At 36.9% G+C, this 18,160-nt stretch overlaps 1 protein-coding gene across 1 annotated transcript; it reads left to right on the forward strand.

The window, feature by feature from the left end:
• The first annotated feature begins 2,482 nt into the window (after nucleotides 1-2,482).
• On the forward strand, nucleotides 2,483-9,265 carry LOC124097676 (endogenous retrovirus group K member 19 Env polyprotein-like). Its single transcript, XM_058581960.1, has 2 exons — nucleotides 2,483-2,994; nucleotides 6,804-9,265. The coding sequence occupies exon 2, from the start codon at nucleotides 6,807-6,809 to the stop codon at nucleotides 8,403-8,405; it is 1,599 nt and encodes a 532-aa protein (XP_058437943.1). The 5' UTR covers nucleotides 2,483-2,994; nucleotides 6,804-6,806; the 3' UTR covers nucleotides 8,406-9,265.
• Nucleotides 9,266-18,160: the final 8,895 nt, after the last annotated feature.

Genomic DNA, 18,160 nt, shown 5'->3' on the forward strand with positions numbered 1-18,160 from the left:
TTTTAATGTCTTTGTCTGATTTTTGAATTAGATTAATGCTGGCCTCCTAAAATGATTGAGAAATAATCCATCCTCTGCAACTTTCTGGAAGAGTTTCCATAGAATTGATATGATTTCTTCCTATTATGATATAAAGTCAGTCTGTGATTTCTGCATGCATAGGTTCAACCCACTTCAAATCAAAAATATTTTTAATTGCATCTCTACTGAACATGCACAGACTTTTACTTGTCATTATTCCCTAAACAACAGAGTATGATAACTATTTACATGGCATATACATTCTATTATGGATTAAAAGTAATCTAGAGATTATTTAAAGTAAACAGGAGGGTGGGCATAGATTTTATGCAAACTCTACATCATTTTATATAAAGAGCTGAGCATCCACAAATTTTATTCCACAAAGATATTAAGAGATGACTATCTCATACATATGTTATAAACTCCACAATACACTGGGAGTTTGTTTGTTTGTTTAAAATGTAAGATATATTTTAAGTAGATTTAAACACTAAGTAAAACTAAAACAGTGTTTTGCATTTCTTTGTCTACTTTGCTTTTCTACCTGGTAACATTTACCTTCTACAAAAAAGATGTTCTTTAAACTTTCTTGTAGTGAGGGTCTTCTGGTAATTAATTCTTTAAGTTTTTAAATATCTGAGAAGGTCTTTATTTTGCCTTCATTTTTGAAAGGTAATTTTGCTGGGTATAAAAATCCAGGTGACAGGTTTTGTTTGCTTTTCATGTTTTAAAGATTACTCCATACTCTTCTTATTTCAATTGTTTCTGATGATAAATCTGGAACTGTCTATATCATTGTTTTTCTGTTCATGTATCTTTTGTGTCTGGATACTTTGAAGATTTTCTATCATTTTTAGAGATTTGATTATGATGTGCATTAATGTGTCTTTCTTTAAGTTTCTTGAACTTGGGATTCCTTGAGCAACTTGGACCTGTAGATTCATAGTTATTATCAAATTTAGAAAATATTTGGCCATTAATTTATTCAATTTTTTATGTTTTTCACCCTACTCCATGGAATTCAACTAAACATATATTGTTCCTGAAATTGTTCCACAACTCACTGTTCTATTAATTTTAAAAAATTCACTTTATTTTTATTTTTTAAAGTTTCCTTTTTTGTTTGTTTGTTCATTTTTGAGACAGAGTTTTGCTATGTTACCCAGGCTGGATAAAACTTCTGAATTTGAGTGATTCTCCTGCTTCAACTTTCCAAATATCTGTGATTATAGGTGCTATTTTGAACAATTACTATTAGTATGTCTTCAGGTTCATTTTTTCTTATGTATTTATAACCTACAGTTAATCTTATTCATGGTATCTTTCTTCACAAACATTGTAGTTTTCATTTCTAGAAGTTTGGCTTGGATCTTTTTAATATGTCTTATCCACATCTAACTTTTTGAATGTATAGAGAATATTTACAAGGACTTTTAATATCTTTGACTGTTAATTCTAAAATCTATGTCATTTAGTGTCTAACATCTGGCTAACTATGCCTGACTGAATTTTTGAAGGAAGATTGACTTTCTTGCTTCTTTGCAAGAAATCTTTGGGTACCAGACATGATGGGTATTGTGTATTCTTTTATTCCTATAAGCATTCTTGAACTTTTTCTAGGATGCAGACATCTTATTTGGAAATAGTTTAGTCTTATTGGGTCTTGCTTTCAAGATTTGTTAGGTGAGACCAGCACTTAATCAGACTTAACTATTTCCCACTAGTAAGGCAAGACCAGTCCAAGTATTTTACCAAATGCTCCATGAATTATGAGATTTTCCAGACTGAATTATAGGAAGAGGTACTATTCCTAGACTGTGCTGGTGCTGGGCACTATTCTTTTTAACTTCTTGGATGATTCTTTATCCAGTCTAGATAATTTCTTCAAACACACACATTAATAAACACTCTTCTCAATGCTTAAATCTTAATACTTTCTCAGGCACTGGCCACATTTCATGATCTCAATTACCATATTTAATTACTGGCCAATGTTTGGGGCAGCACAGATATTGGAACATTTCTAGCATTGCAAAGACTGCTATGCTGAAGTGTTGTTCTAGACTCGGACTCAACTGGCCTCAAGCCTTCATTTAGTCTGTCAGTAAATCTCAAAATGTATTGTGCCTTTGGATCATCTGGGGATCTTGTTGCAATACAGATTCTGATTCAGGATTCTGCTTGGTATGTGAGCTTCTTCATTTCTAGCAACATCCCAGTTGATGAAAAGCTGTAGGTCAGCAGACTGTATTTGAATAATGCTATAAACCCATGGATACATGTCCCCATACATTATTAACTTGGTATGTGTTCCTTTCATGAGAAAAGTTGTACTGGAAGAAACAAGACATAGCCTGACAACAAGTAAGGATCAGTGTAACATCTCTTAAGCTTTTTTATTTTTATCCAATAGTTTCAGTACCTGATTGTTGGGGTTTAAGTGTGCAGAGTTTAGCTCCCTCAGGCCTGACTTTTTGCAAGAGCTGTGGCTGTGATTTAGGTCAGCTGAGGCAAACCTCAGCTAGGAGGAGGAAACGTTCTCTTCCCCTTATCGCAAGGCACAAGTTCTGCATGGTTTGGCCAAGAGGAAGAAGCTTCCTGCATACTTATCCTGGGAACAGTACATTCTGAAGAAACAAATGCATCCTCAGAGGAGTAGATAATGTCTACAAAGAACTTTAGGAGGGTACTTATCAAACAAACAGGAACAATCTGAATCTAGCTCTGTGTATCCGCTGAGGCATGATATTTGGGCAATGTGGGCAACGTGATATTAAAGAATTGCTTGCTTTGTTAGAAGAAGTGTATAAAAGGAACTTGCAAATAAACCTCAGCATGCAGTTGCGATTGCTGCCTTGGCTCTGCATCCCCTGTGTCCCGGTTATTTCGTGACCCTTACCCAGGGACCCGAACGCTCTAGACGTTCACAATTGGCGCCCAAACAGGGACCCTGTTGGATTGTCAGGAAGGGTAAGTTATTTTTCTTTATATTACAGGGTGATGGGACAATCTTCATCTTCTCCTTTTTTACGTATTCTTAGGCATTCACTTGCTGTCTATGGTATTAACATTTCCCATTCTGATATAGAGATGTGTCTTAAGGTGGTCAGGGAATGGAATCCCTGGTTCCCGGAGGAAGGATCTATGGATGCAGATAATTGGAAACGGGTCCGTCACAATGTTGAAAAGGCCATGAGGCAAGGTGAAAAAATTCCAATTCGGTTTTGGTCTATCTGGTCTATTTTATATACAATGTTTAAAGCTATGGAGGAAGAAAGATTAATTGGCAACTTACAAAAGGAGTTAGCTCCCTCTATTTTAGATCTCCCTCTGGATGTTAGTGAAAAAGAAGAGGTAGTAAAAGATACGCAACAATTGACTCATAATTCTTCACAAAATTCTGCTGATTTAATTGGTACCGCTACGGAAAAGAAAACGAAAGTAAAAACGATGATTGATGATCGCTCCGTTTCGGAGCAATTCAAACTTGTTATGGAGGAGGTTTTGGGACGTCTTAATAAATTAGAAGCTAAAATGGACCCTAAGCTTTTATCAGGAACCAGGCCCTCTGCCCCTCCGGCCACCAATCCTTTTTTGGCAGCTTCTTTAAAGGCTGTCCAGGAAATGGACTCAGAACCTTCTGACGATGAGGATGAAACTCCTTTCTTTGCTTTTCCTATAATCAGGCCTGATCCAGTTAATGGAATGGCACATCCACCTCGGTATGAGGGGATTGATATTGATCATATTAGCAGATTAAAAAGGGCAGTGACAATGTACGGACCTCAATCCCATTATGTAAAAGCATTGCTTAATGCTTTTGCTACTCATTACAATAATTTTGCTCCTGAGGATTGGAAGATTGTGAGCCGTGCTCTTCTACAGGAACCTGAATATCTTCAGTGGCACATGTGGTTTTTAGAAGGATATGCCACTAAGGCTAGAGAAAATGGTAACAGTCAAAACCCTGTTATTCGTGCCATAGGATACCCTATGTTATCTGGCACTGGTATGTATGATGACATTCAACATCAAATTAATATTCCTCCTGAGATTCATGAGCAATTGAAGGAAATAGCTTTAGAAGCTTGGGACAAAATTAGACCTTGTTATTGCTCCAGTACATAGGAATTATGTAAAGTGTTAAAGCAACTATATATATTTAAATTGTGTGTGTTAAAGATTAAGAAAAAAGATAATAATTATTTTTCCTAAATGAAATAACATTCTTCTCTCCACCAAAATTTTTTTCTGAAGTTAATGGCATTTAAGTCAAAGTTTTATTAAAAGCTACATTTTATAACACTGGCACAAAAAAAGTAGTTTTAAGCTTGTTTGCACAGTTCTTTTTTTCCATTGGAAATGGAATTCATTGCCTTAGGTCTTTTTAAGTAGTGTATTATCGTTGGGGCTAACTCTATGCTTAAAAACCAGTTTATTTATAACCTGTTGTAAGTGCTATATTCTGTTTGCAATTAGGAAATGAAAAATTTTAAGTGATCTCCTGGCTTGTAAACAAACTGAGATGCACTATCCCTTTTCTATATAAAAATGAGTTAATATGTCAATAAATCAACTCAACAAGGTGGGTTTAATATTACCCTTTCCTATGTGTTTTATCTAATTCTTTTGGTTGTTAATATGGTGATAAATGAAAATCAAAATAAATTTTAAATATTAAGATTTCCGATTTATTGAGCTTGAATTATGCCACCATGCTTATGTAAAAATAAAGGTGGCACCATGGTAAAACTTAATAAGAAGTAATTTCTCAGTTGTAATAATTTTGATTTCTCTTTCTTGTGATCTCTCCTTCCCTGTTGTCTTGAACCATAGCAAAAAGATACTATATCTCTCATTACTATAGTGATGAGGTTATTGAAGTTATATAAACGCATCTCAATCTCTGTTTCTTTAAAAGGTATCTATTAAGTCCTGCTAGGTGATTGACAAGACTAAGTAGGGAAAATAAAGGTAAATATGATTCATGTTTTGCACACAAATGCAAAATTTTATAACCACATGACTTCATAATTGTGATCTCAAAAAAATTTCTCCTTTAATTTTTCTTGCAGTTAATGTAAGAATACTCTAAATCTCTAAGCTTCTAAAGTATTAGAAGTAAAGATGATCTAGTAAAGATGTAATTTATCCATTTAACATGTGTTTATTTTTCCTTATGTACTCAAGGTGATTTATTTGTTCAGCTCAGTGATATTACAGCTAAAAAACATTCATTAGCAAAAGGAGAAGCAGTCTACATCTAACAGAGGAATCAAAAATGTTTCTTATTTTTGTTGAATTGAATGTTTGACTCTAACACTTTTCTACATACAAAACATAGATTCTCCAAAAATATTATGCCATATGCTGACCAGATCGCATTATTAATTGAACAAGGAAGACAGAGAAGTATAACTTTGACGGGCAATGACATTTCTCACATAATTACCCCATTACCTAAAGACCAATGGACTTACTTGGTACAAATGACTGAAATGCTACAAATAGCGTTGGCTGAATATACCGGAGGTATTTCCTATAATTTCCCCAAGGGCAAATTATGGGACATGCTAAAACGTCAACAATTTGTAATCAATAATATTATTAGTGAATATCCTTTAGACAATGTTGTTACTGTGTTTACTGATGGATCAAAAACTAAAAGTGCTTATTGGACAGAGAATCAATATTGGGTTCAAATAACAAACTATCAATCTGTTCAACAAAATGAATTATTTGCAGTCATTCAAGTTTTAAATGATTTTGATAATCAAGACATTAACATTCTTACTGACTCTGCATACACGATGGGAGTAGTTAAAAATATATTTACTGCAATAGCTTATTCTAATAAACCTACTCTACAAAATCTTTTTCATACTTTACAAAAACTTTTACAAGCTCGTAATGCTCGCATATTTATAGATCATATTAGATCACACTCTAAATTACCAGGATTTTTGACATATGGTAATGCTCAGGTAGACAAATTAGTGATGTTCAAAACTCCTCAAGAAGAACATAATCTGTTTCATTCTAATGCCGGACATTTACACATTAAATATAAGATTCATATAAACAAGCAAAACAAATTATTAAAAATTGCCCAGTTTGTCGACCTTTACATCTTAGGATTGTACCTTCCAGAGTAAATCCTAGAGGGATTCAACCTAATGAATTATGGCAAATGGATGTTACACATGTTCCCTTGTTTGGACGTTATTCTTGTGTTCATGTTACTATTGACACATACTCTAAATTTTTGTGGGCTACCGCTCAAATTGGAGAAACCACCAGTCATGTTATTCAACACTTAGTGGAAACATTTGCTATTATGGGAATTCCTGCTATGATTAAAACTGATAATGGTCCAGCTTATACTAGTAAAAATTTTAAAGATTTTTGCAAATTATATGATATTGTTCATCTAACTGGAATAGAATATAATCCACAAGGACAAGCTTTAGTAGAACGTGTACATGCTACGCTTAAAACACAAATTAAAAAATTAAAAAGGAGGAAAATGACAGATTTAAATATGCACTTGTTTAGACATTTACAAAATCAACCTAAAGCATTGTTACATCAAGCCTTATTTATTTTAAATTTTCTTAATCTTCCACAAGGAGAAATATTGACAAGAGCAGAACGACATTTTGAGCAAAAAACCTTAGAAACAGTTCATGAACCAATTTGGATAAAAATTGCAGCAGATGCTGAATGGCAGCCAGGGATTTTACTTTATAGAGGAAAGGGTTATGCTTATGTTTCAACAGAAAATGGACACCAGCAGTGGCTCCCAGGGCGGTGGATCCAGACCCGTCACAATCAGAACGGCACCAAGGGGGGCACCCTATCCATTACCCCAGCCGAGGAATCAAGATCCTGAGCTTGATGTTTCGGTGGCAGCAATGGCGCATCTTCATCTTGGGGCCCGATGTCGTCGACGTCTTAATTTCTCTCCCTTACCTGTGTGGGGTCAAATTAAAAAGCTGAGTGGGGAAGGGCAGAAGGTGCTGCAACGAACAGGGAAGAATTGCACCCCAGAAAATTTATTTCTGGCTATGTGTGCATTATTGACAGTGTCTTCCGCTTCTGAGGTACAAAATAATAATACTCACTATTGGGCCTATATTCCCAATCCACCTTTGCTGGAACCTGTTACTTGGGGTGACATGGATATTACCTTATATACTTCTCCTGCTCTTTTATCTCCCCCTTGGAACAATTTAACATATATGAATATTAATGATGGAACACCATTTAATTTTACTTATAAGAATAATAACAGTAAACCTATATGCTTGGGCATTCCTCCTTGCTTACAATTAGATTGGCAACATTGGATACTAGTTGGAAATTGGAGTAATAGTTCTCGAACACGTTTACAATGGTTGTCTGCATGGTCCGTCAATATGACCTGGGATAATATAACTGAACAAAAATACCCTATGTTCCCTGAGTGCCCCAATTTTACTTATCAGGACTTAAGATACTCCCCTTTCATATGGCAGGAATGTTTAGGCAAATTTGGGAAGATATTTCAGAATATTATCATGTGGGGTCCTTACGGGATGTTCTTAAAAAATTGTTCAGAATGGAATATTACTGCTTGTGATTTATCTTCTACATACAGAATCCCGCCGAAAGAGAGATGGAATGAAACCATTCGGAACTACAAATTGATGGCCTGGGGTGATGGCGAAATTGCTGATCCATGCTTGGCTTCAGTGCAATACGCTCATCATTTACAAACACATTTATGGAAAATTGCTGCTGCAACTAAACCTGTAACTTTGTCTAATGGCTCTTTCTCTGGGACTAGTCAATCAGCTGCTTCTTATAATTTTACTGTATTTAAAGAATATAATATAACCACATGTGTGCCCATGCCATACCTGCTCTTAATTGGAAATGTTACTTTTGATGAGGGAATTTTATGCTTTAATTGTAAATTGTATACCTGTATTAATACATCTGTTTCTATTCCTCCTGGTTATTCCATTGTGCTGTTACAACAGCGCTCTCACATTTGGCTTCCTGTAAATTTGCAAAGAACATGGTCCCAAGATCCTGTAAATGCTTTGGTTCTGGAATTTTTTAGACAATTGTTAAAACATACTAAACGGTTTGTGGGAGTTGTTGTTGCTGTAATTCTAAGTCTTATTGCAGTGACTACAGTTGCTACAGTTTCAGGGATAGCTTTACATACTTCTTTACAAACAAAACATTTTGTTGAGGAATGGCATAAAGATTCGCATGAGTTATGGCTATCCCAGACTCAAATTGATTCTAGACTTCAAACTCAAATAGATATTTTAAAACAGACAGTTAATTGGTTAGGAAAAAAGATACTCACCTTAGAACAAAAAAATTAGATTAAAATGTGACTGAAATTCAACTTCTTTCTGTATAACTAATGTACATTATAATAAAAGCTTACACGAATGGAGTATCATACAAAATTATCTCGATGGTAATGATACAGCTCAATTAATGATTGATTCTTTACAAAAGGATATATTTGAAATTTTTGGAAAAGGGTTTCAACATGATGATGCTGCACAAATAGCTGAATTGTTTTTAAAACAGTTAGAGGGATTAGATCCCAAAGGAATTGCTCAAAGTCTTACCCATACGGCTGGAGGAGTGGGAATAGTGTTATGCTTAGTTATTATCCTGGTTATAATTATATATTGCATGTGCATAACACCATCTCAAAACTCTATATTAACTTTGTGGAAAGCTGTTTTAGAAAAACAAAAGAAAAAAGAAGGAATTGTTGGGGTTTAAGTGTGCAGAGTTTAGCTCCCTCAGGCCTGACTTTTTGCAAGAGCTGTGGCTGTGATTTAGGTCAGCTGAGGCAAACCTCAGCTAGGAGGAGGAAACATTCTCTTCCCCTTATCGCAAGGCACAAGTTCTGCATGGTTTGGCCAAGAGGAAGAAGTTTCCTGCATACTTATCCTGGGAACAGTACATTCTGAAGAAACAAATGCATCCTCAGAGGAGTAGATAATGTCTACAAAGAACTTTAGGAGGGTACTTATCAAACAAACAGGAACAATCTGAATCTAGCTCTGTGTATCCGCTGAGGCATGATATTTGGGCAATGTGGGCAACGTGATATTAAAGAATTGCTTGCTTTGTTAGAAGAAGTGTATAAAAGGAACTTGCAAATAAACCTCAGCATGCAGTTGCGATTGCTGCCTTGGCTCTGCATCCCCTGTGTCCCGGTTATTTCGTGACCCTTACCCAGGGACCCGAACGCTCTAGACGTTCACACCTGATACCTCTACTTTTACACACAAGTTAATTTCCTAAAGACACATTCAGGAGGGTGAATTTCGTATTTGCCAAATCTCAATGTGAATAGAACATTTATTCTCAAGGGAGAAAATTGTGTTTAGTGATATATTGGAGCTGATTCATACTAACTTATGAGAGTTGATTGTTAAAATTTCAGAAATTTTGTGAGCCAGTTGTTAAATCCAGCCATTATTCAGTTATCTTTATTTTAAATTATATTTCAAATAAAGATAACTACACAAACTCACCACTTCCTAATTATTTTACAACTTTACTATTTTTGCTAGACATAACTTTTTTTTTTACTATTTTTCTACTAGGTAACTTCTTGGGATTATTAGCATCTATTTTAGCTGATGCTTTGGTTTGAATGTGTTTATCAGGTGTTCACATGTTGCAAACTTAATTCCAACATTCATTTACTAATAGTAGTTGGAGGTGAGGCTTTTGAGATGTAATTAAGATTAAATAAGTTATGATGGTATCAATGGCTTTATAAGAAGAGGAAGAGAGAACCAAATTAGCATACTTGTTCTGTCTCCCCTGATGATACTGCATAATGACGAAACAAAGAAGGCTTTCATCAAATGTCAAGCAGATGGTAGTACCAAACTTTTGGACTTCCTGTTCTGTGGAACCATAAGACAAATAGAATATCAGAAGCTAGAAGTTCCCTGGTCTCAGGCATTTTCTTATAGTAACAGAAATTGGACCAAGACATCTTCCAGTGGTAATACTGTGTATTAGTGGGCTACCACAAGTTGGTAGTTTGAGATCAGCTGTGGTAAAAGTATTTACACCACAGAAACAAATAAACATTGCAAATAAGAACTTTTTCCTCCTCCCCAGAAGGCTGGTTGTTACACATTTACCAGCACACCTCTGATGGTAGTACTTCAGAAATGGCAAAAAATTGACAGAAATTCAACTACCTCTCCAACTGATATTTTCTATCAAGTCTTACAGCTACCTGAGATCAGACAATTTGAAACACAAGAGAAACATGATAGTAAGCCTAGAAAGAAAAAGATGGCATACCCACGAATAAAGTCTAGATTCTTAGACCAAATAATCTGGCATGCCATGTAATGCAGCTTCTTATCCATTGTAGGAACCATGAAGCTATACAAGGTCTTAAGAAAGACAAACAGGTTTGGTTTTAGCTGGAATAGAGATCCCTATCACATATGTGCTGGTGACAAAAGTTATTAATGCAGGATTGTTCCTTTCCGTGTGCTTTCTGACTTTCCACTTCCCCCAGAAAGATCACATAGTATCTGGCTTTGCCATCACAGATTCTAGATCTATGATGCAAAATTGGGAGAATGGGTAAGAAGAATAAGAACAGAAATGTAGGGTTTGGTGGGGTAGAAATGAGATCTTAATTCAGACCCAAATAAATTGCTCATTTTAAGGATCAATTGTTGGGGTAGGAAAAAAGAAGGTCACAATGTGGTATAGTGGGCTGGGGGGGGTGTAGGTCAATGGTAGAGCACTTGCAGAGCATGTGTGAGACTCCTAGATTCATCCCCACCACTGGGGAAAAAGGATGTGGTATAGCTTAGTCTAAGAGTATGAGAAGATGTATGGGTAGAGATACATTTGTTGATGTTAACAGAGGGATTGTGTTAAACCTTATTAATATGCTTAAAATTTTACTCTATCCAAGAGAACAGAAGACCACAGAGAAATTTTTTTTTTGTACCAGAGATTGAACCAGGGGCACTTAACTGCTGAGCTACATCCCCAGATCTTTTTATTTTTTATTTTGAGATAGGGTCTCACTATGTTACTTAGGGCCTCACTAAGTTGCTGAGGCTGTTCTCAAATTTGCAATCCTCCTGCCTCAGCTTCCTGAGCCACCGGGATCACAAGCATAAGCCACCATCCCTGGCAATCACCAAGAATTTTAAGGAAAAAGTCATAAAATTAAATCTGCATTTTAAAATTATCATTTCAGCTGCAAAATAAAGAATATATTGAAATGAGCCAAGCCTAGAGACAGTAGGGAGCTGCAAAATAAATAATATACTGAAATGAGCCAAGCCTAGAGACAGGAGGACCAATTGGCAGTAACCTAATGGTTGAAAACTCAGGGAAATTAGGTGATATTTACACCTTTGCAGGAGATACAGTAAGAGTAGGCAAATCAGACAGACAGACATGTTTCACATAAGCTATAGAAAAATCATTTGAGGACTGAGGATATAATTCAGCAGAATATGTGCTTAGCATGCACAAGGCTCATGGTTCAATCCCCAGCACCAAAAATATAAGTGATTTGAATGTTAGGATCTTAATCTTTTCATCTTCAATATTGCCATCATTCCTGGTCCTGCAGTGTTCCCCCCTCCCCTGTCATAAGTATACAGAACCTATTGTGTGCAAGACACCATGGGTTGAGTAAACTTCTAATGTTTTGAAGAAATTTAAATTACTAAACATATACCCCTTCCATTCTCAGAAGTGCCTTTCTTTGCTGGGGATGTAGTTCAGTGGTATAATGCTTGCCTAGCATGCACAAGGCTCTAGGTTCAATCCCTAACCCTGCAAAAGAAAAAAAAATGTGTCTCCTTTACAGAAAAAAAAATTATAACATTGTTTAAAAACCCTATTGGTGGGGCCGGGATTGTGGCTCAGTGGTAGAACACTTGCCTAGCATGTGTGAAGCACTGGGTTCAATCCCCAGTACCACATAAAATAATAATAATTATAATAATAATAATAATAATAATAATAATAATAATAATGGTATTGTGTCCATCTACAACTAAAAAAATTTTTTTAAAAACTATATTGGTTTCCAATAGAAGCTGAGATAGTCAATCAACAGTCTATTGACTCAATAACAGGGTTGACCATTTTCAGACTAATTGATCAACTACACAGAGGGAGTGGTCTCTCCTTTGAGGATTTTTTCCACCATCAATATTGATAAACCATAAGATCCTCCAGGCTACTTTAAAAGATTAAAATTCTCATTTGAAAACTTTTAAGGATTCCTAAATAAAGAGGACCGATAAACATCTATGATTTAATTTATTTGTGATAAGACATAAATGTTTTCAACCTAAGAATAATAACTAATTATAACACTATATCTTTTATGTGTGTATATGCACAAAATAAACATATATTTCAGTTCAGAATAACTTGAGCCAATTTTCATATAGTAACATTAGTCATAATTATCCCATACAAAAATATTCAAGGCAATAGATTCTTTTCTGTTATTGTTTAAACTGTTTTTATTGATTCTTAGAAAAGCTATACCTGAATACTTCAAACTTTATGCACTCATAAAAAAGTGATTGTTTGTTTTGAGAATATTCAATTTTTATATTTAATTTTACATCTGTAGAATTCATAAGAACACTCAAAACAATACATATTTTATAGGTATTTAGATAGATAATAGATCATCCTAGAAAAAAAAACTTGACGCTAATACTTATAATTCTGTTCTCTAAAAGATTTGAGGTTATTTGAAATTTAGAATTCATATCAGACTATGAAATTAAACTATAGACAAACATGTTTTGATAAAGGGAGCTTAGCAGAAAGGATACTTTTCAAATTCAAAGTCAACCATGGAGGTATGAGACGAGACCACTGGGATGATCAATGGCTGACGTACAAAGTAGTATGTAGTCCACGTAGTAAAGCTGGGGAGAAGTGGTTAGTGAGTTGTATAGGAAAAGTGCTCAACAGTTAGAAAAACCCAAGAAGCCAAAACAAAACAAAGCCCCAGACATATTTGATTGAAAGGGAGGAGGACCCTCAGGAAAGTAAGTTTACTGCTTACCATTAATATTGCATGTAAGACCTATAACTTAAACAGTTTCACAACACTAAATGCTAAGCATCTCCTTGCTGGAGCCTCAGTTCTACAACTCTGTTAATGTATTTGTTTGCATATATTGAGCTTCTTCAAGTGCCGTGGCCATACAAAGGCCAGAGATATAAAGCTAAAAGATGCTCAAAGGCTCTTGAGATAAAATGAAAACAAGGAAAGGAAAAATTAAAAAATATATATATATGATGTAATTGGGCAAGGCCTTGTGGGGTGCAAAGGGCTGAGAGAACATAAAAACAAGCTCTTAAGTAACTAATATTTAGTGTACATTTGCATGCCAGGCACTGAACTGAATGCTTCATATAGATTAGCTCATTAAATCTGCACAAAAATCTAAGAGTTGCAATTGTTAACCCCATTTTGTAGAGAAGGAAAGGAGGGTACAGAGAGTTCCTTTTATTTGTCCAAAGTCACACATCATTTCCAACCAGAAGTTCAGGCTGCCCTGTGCAAAATAGAGCAAATGTCTTGATAACCTTTAGTAGACTTTAATTTTCAACATGTTTTAGGTTTACAGAAAAATTGTGTTGAAAGTACAGACAGTTCCCACACACCTTCCTTTTGCTATCCCTAAACTTACTACATCCACAATTTCCCCTATTATGAACATCTTGTGTTAGTGTTGTACTTTAGTTATAGTTGATGAACCAATATTGACACATTATTATTAACAAAAGTCAATAGTCTACATTAGAGTTGCACTGTGCTGTACAGTTCTTTGGGTTTTGACAAATACATGGTGACATGTATCCATCATCACAGTATCATACAAAATAGTTTCACTGTCCCCAAAATCCCTCATGCTCCACCTACTCATCTCTCCCTCACACATCTAAATCTTGATGGTTTTACTTTCTTAATAGTTTGTGTTTGCAACCACTGATGTTTTTACATTATTAATAATTTGTATTTTATAGAATGTCATGTGGTTGAAATCCTTCAATGTGTATCCTTTTCAGAATGCCTTCTTTCTTAAAGACGTTTTATTAAGTGAAATGCATTAAGTGTGCTTTAAATTAAATGCATTAAATCTGCCAATTACTGGACAGTAATTGTCATGGTCATTTTCCTCCTACTCCTTCTCTTCCTCCTCCTCATCTTTGTCTTCTTCATCTCTAATTCTTCTCTGGAGGTGATCCAGACATTTGCCCTATTTTGCACAGAGCAGACTGAACTTTGGGTTGGAAATGATGTGTGACTTTGGACAAATAAAAGGAACTCTCTGTACCCTCCTTTCCTTCTCTACAAAATGGGGATAACAACTTAAATTAATGTTCCTTTATGTCTTTTCATGAATAATATTCCATCGTCTGAATATACATGTTTCCTTATTCATTCACCTATTGAAAGACATACTGGTTTCTTCTAGGTTTTGGCAATTTTGACTAAAGCTGATGTGAACATTCTGGGCAAGTTTTTGGGTGGACATAAGTTTTTAACTCATTTGGTACCTACCAAAGAGCATGATTGCTAGATCATATGGTAAAAATATGTTCAGCTTAATAAGAAACTGCCAAACTTCCAAAATGGCTGTACAGCTTTTCAGTCCCACCAGCAATTAATTAGTGGTCCTGTTGTTCTACGTCCTCACCAGTATTTGGTATTGTCAATGTTTTGGATTTTCACTATTCTAATAGATGTGTTGTTTTAGTTTGGAACTCCCTAATGGCCATTAGTGTCTTTTAAGATGCTTATATGGCATCTGTTCAGATCTTTTGCGCATGTTTAATTGCATTAACAGCCTCATCATTTGGATGAAGTAACTGAGACAAAGAGAAGTTCCACAACTTGCTCAAGGTTACACAACTGGGGTTGAAGTCAGGCAGCAGGGTTCAAAGTCCACAGGCTTGATCACTCTTCTGTTTTGCCTCCAGGGGGCATGTTCTAGAGTTCACAAGCCTGAGTCCCTGAGCTATCTCTGCAATTTACTTGGTGTCTAAATTTTGGTGAGTTTATTTCATCTCTCCAAGCCTCAGTTCCTTCTTCTGTGAGATGAAGATCACAGGTCTTGATATTGTAATGAGAATTAAATGAGAGTACAGAAAGTGGTGAATTTCTTCTCAGCACATAGGAGCTGCCAATAAATGGCAGCTATATTAGGTCAATGCACATGAAAGAGTAAGAAAGGCCTAAGAATTAGCCATAAGAATTAGCTCCTGCCTTTAAGCTAAAATAGATCAGTCTGAATCTTTAAATTATATAAAAACTCAGACATTTCTCAGGAAGGTTTTTGTAATCAGTTGTCAGCTGAGACCTCAATCCTTATACTGGGTGCATATGAATGAATAAAGGAAGTTCTAGTTTCTAAAATATGAATAGAATTTTATTGTATTGAACTTCCCTTTCCTGTTCATCTTACCCTCCTGCTATCCCTAAAGAAAAAAGAAGAAGAAAAAAAGTTACAATTCTATTAACCTTGCAGCTAACGAAGCATGCTTTCAACCAGATGGGACCTGCTTGGATTCACTGACCCTAGAATAGGTAGCAAAGAAGAAAAACATCCAAATGATTGCACCTGATGTTTATGAATGGCTCTCAGAGGACTGAAAGCTCCTCTGAAATTACAGGAATTCTGGGTTGGGAATGTCCTTAAGACCACAGGGTTTAGTTTAGGGTCAGAACAAAGGCAAAGAGCTTGTAGAGATGCTGAAGAGTGTATGTGTGGAGCGGGTAGTGGGATAGAACATCATTTTAGCTTTTATTGAACCATTTTATCAATAAAAGTAGACAATTAGCTAATTATATTTGGCTACTTTCAGAGCAGTTTCTGAAATTGTTTGCTAACAAAAGCAAGATAAAAGTTCCAATAGGAAAAAAAAATCCCTAAAGAAACCTCATCTTCACGCCTTCCACTTTATTCTAACATTGTGGCATGTTTAGAATACCTTATTGTCTTTAAATAATGTCCCTTAATTAATTTGGGTAACTTTTTTTCCTCACAAGAGTTAACAAAGTTGAATATTTTTACCTAAATATTTGGGGTGAAAATCTAAGTACTTCCCCTTAGTTATTCAAGTTTGCAGAACTTACCTGTTGCTTACTTCTTCTAGTAGTAGTTACTGGGAAAGTTCACATTTAGTAAAACAATAAGTTAATTAGTGTGTTTAGAAGAAACCAGTTTTGTGGGCATAAACTGGTATTAAAACATTACAAAGTACTTTGGTTCTGATTTTTTAAATTTTACCTTTTGATTTCCATTAACTCATTTCACCATTGCAAGTACTGCCACTGCATAGATGTTATTAATATGAAGATGAGATCCCCACATTAAATAAGGGTTGAGGAGCAGCTAGGCTAGGAGAGAAAAGAAACTAACATTTTAATGAGCACTTTCAGCCGCTGGGGTTGTAGCTCAGTGGCAGAGCACTTGTCTAGCATGTGTGAGGCACTGGGTTCCATCCTTAGCACCACATAAGAATTGTTGGGAAAATATATAACGGCAGCAGCACCCCAGAGAAAAACCCCAACATGGCGCCTAACGACCCTCTTTCTCCTCTTTTTTTTTCTTTCACTGGCCCAAAACATTCCCACCGGCGCCAATGTTCAAATCCTGCGGGTGGGAAGCCTTAGCCCAAATAAGAATTAACTTCTTGGACTCCGGAACTGACATATGGAAGAGCTTGCCAATAAACGGGCGACCCGTTATCTACCTCAGCCCTGCTACCTCTCCTTAGATCTATATAAACACACAGCCTTTTGTAAGAAAGTGGAACCTCTCCAGTGAGTGGTGTCTCCCATTCATAGTGCGGTGCGGCATCTTACAGTGGTGCCGAAAACCCGGGAGACAGTGTGCTCGACAAACCGAGCCCCGTCTCCGCCACCACTGTCACCAACGACACATTTCACCCTGGTCTATCTTTTTGGGCACTGGCTCCATGCACTCACCACTGATCGGGTTTAGGTAAGTTCCCCCTCCCCAGCTCGCCAACTCCCTTCGGGCTGCCAGCAGGGTATGTGATCGTGATCGTCCAGCACGCTCCTGACGCCCAGTAGGGAGGAGGGAATGCACCCCACTAAGACCTTCACTGGTTGCAGTGGACCCTCTGGAAACCCGCTTCCCTTTGGGGCGTGAGGCTTCTGGGTTTAGACGAGAGAGTCTCCCTGTTCTCTTCCTCCTCCGCGGAAGCTGCATCCTGCCAGAGCCGCGCCCCGCCGGAGCTGTGTTCAACCTGGAGCTGAACTTCCGGCCCAGAGCTGCATTCTGCTGGGGCTCTGTTCCTTCCTTCCTTGACTCTCTCTCGTTCCGGTGGAAAAATTTTCCTGATGTCAGGTTGCCCGCAGCCTCGACCCTACAGGGTCACACAGACTGCACTTCGTCAGTGACAACCAAGCTGTGCCCTCTGTGCCTACTCGCAGTGGATTGGTCGCTTCGGGGACGCCCACATGACCCTCCATCTGCTCTATGCTTCCAGGAAGTCCCTACGACCTGGGTTAATTCTTTTTCTCCCTTTGCTGTCCCTTCCTCCACTCTTTAACTATGGGTGCCTCCTCGTCTATACCCGAAAACTCACCACTCAAGTGTCTCCTTAAGAATTTGGCTACTCTCTCTCTTTCTCCAGATCTCAAGCCCAAAATGCTTATCAGATTCTGTACCCAAGATTGGCCCTCATATCCATTAGATAATGACAATCATTGGCGTCCAGAAGGCTCGTTAGATCCAAACCTTCTTAGGGATCTTCTTAACTACTGCCTGCGCCTAAAAAAATGGAGAGAGGTCCCATACGTTGAAGGTTTTAGCCTTCTCACCCAACACCCCGCCCTCTGCACTTCCTGCTCTCCATCTCAGGTCCTCCTTGCTTGTAAATCCCTCCCTTCCCCTACTTCTTCCCCTGACTCTGCAGATTCTTCCTCATTTGACCCAATAGATGAACCTCCACCTTATCCCCCAGCCCCATCTGCCCCTCCTCTCCCGCTACACCCTCCGTTTCTTCCGCCTGATTCCACTGATCCTCAGCCTTCCGTTTCATCCCC

The sequence above is a fragment of the Marmota monax genome, unplaced genomic scaffold, assembly GCF_021218885.2.
Source record: "Marmota monax isolate L192 unplaced genomic scaffold, Marmota_monax_Labrador192_F-V1.1 WCK01_AAM20220418_F8-fsc00105, whole genome shotgun sequence".
Lineage (NCBI taxonomy): Eukaryota > Metazoa > Chordata > Mammalia > Rodentia > Sciuridae > Marmota > Marmota monax.

Coding starts and splice junctions, on each gene's coding strand:
- LOC124097676 (XM_058581960.1), top strand. CDS start 6,807: ATGGACACCAGCAGTGGCTCCCAGGGCGGTGGATCCAGACCCGTCACA.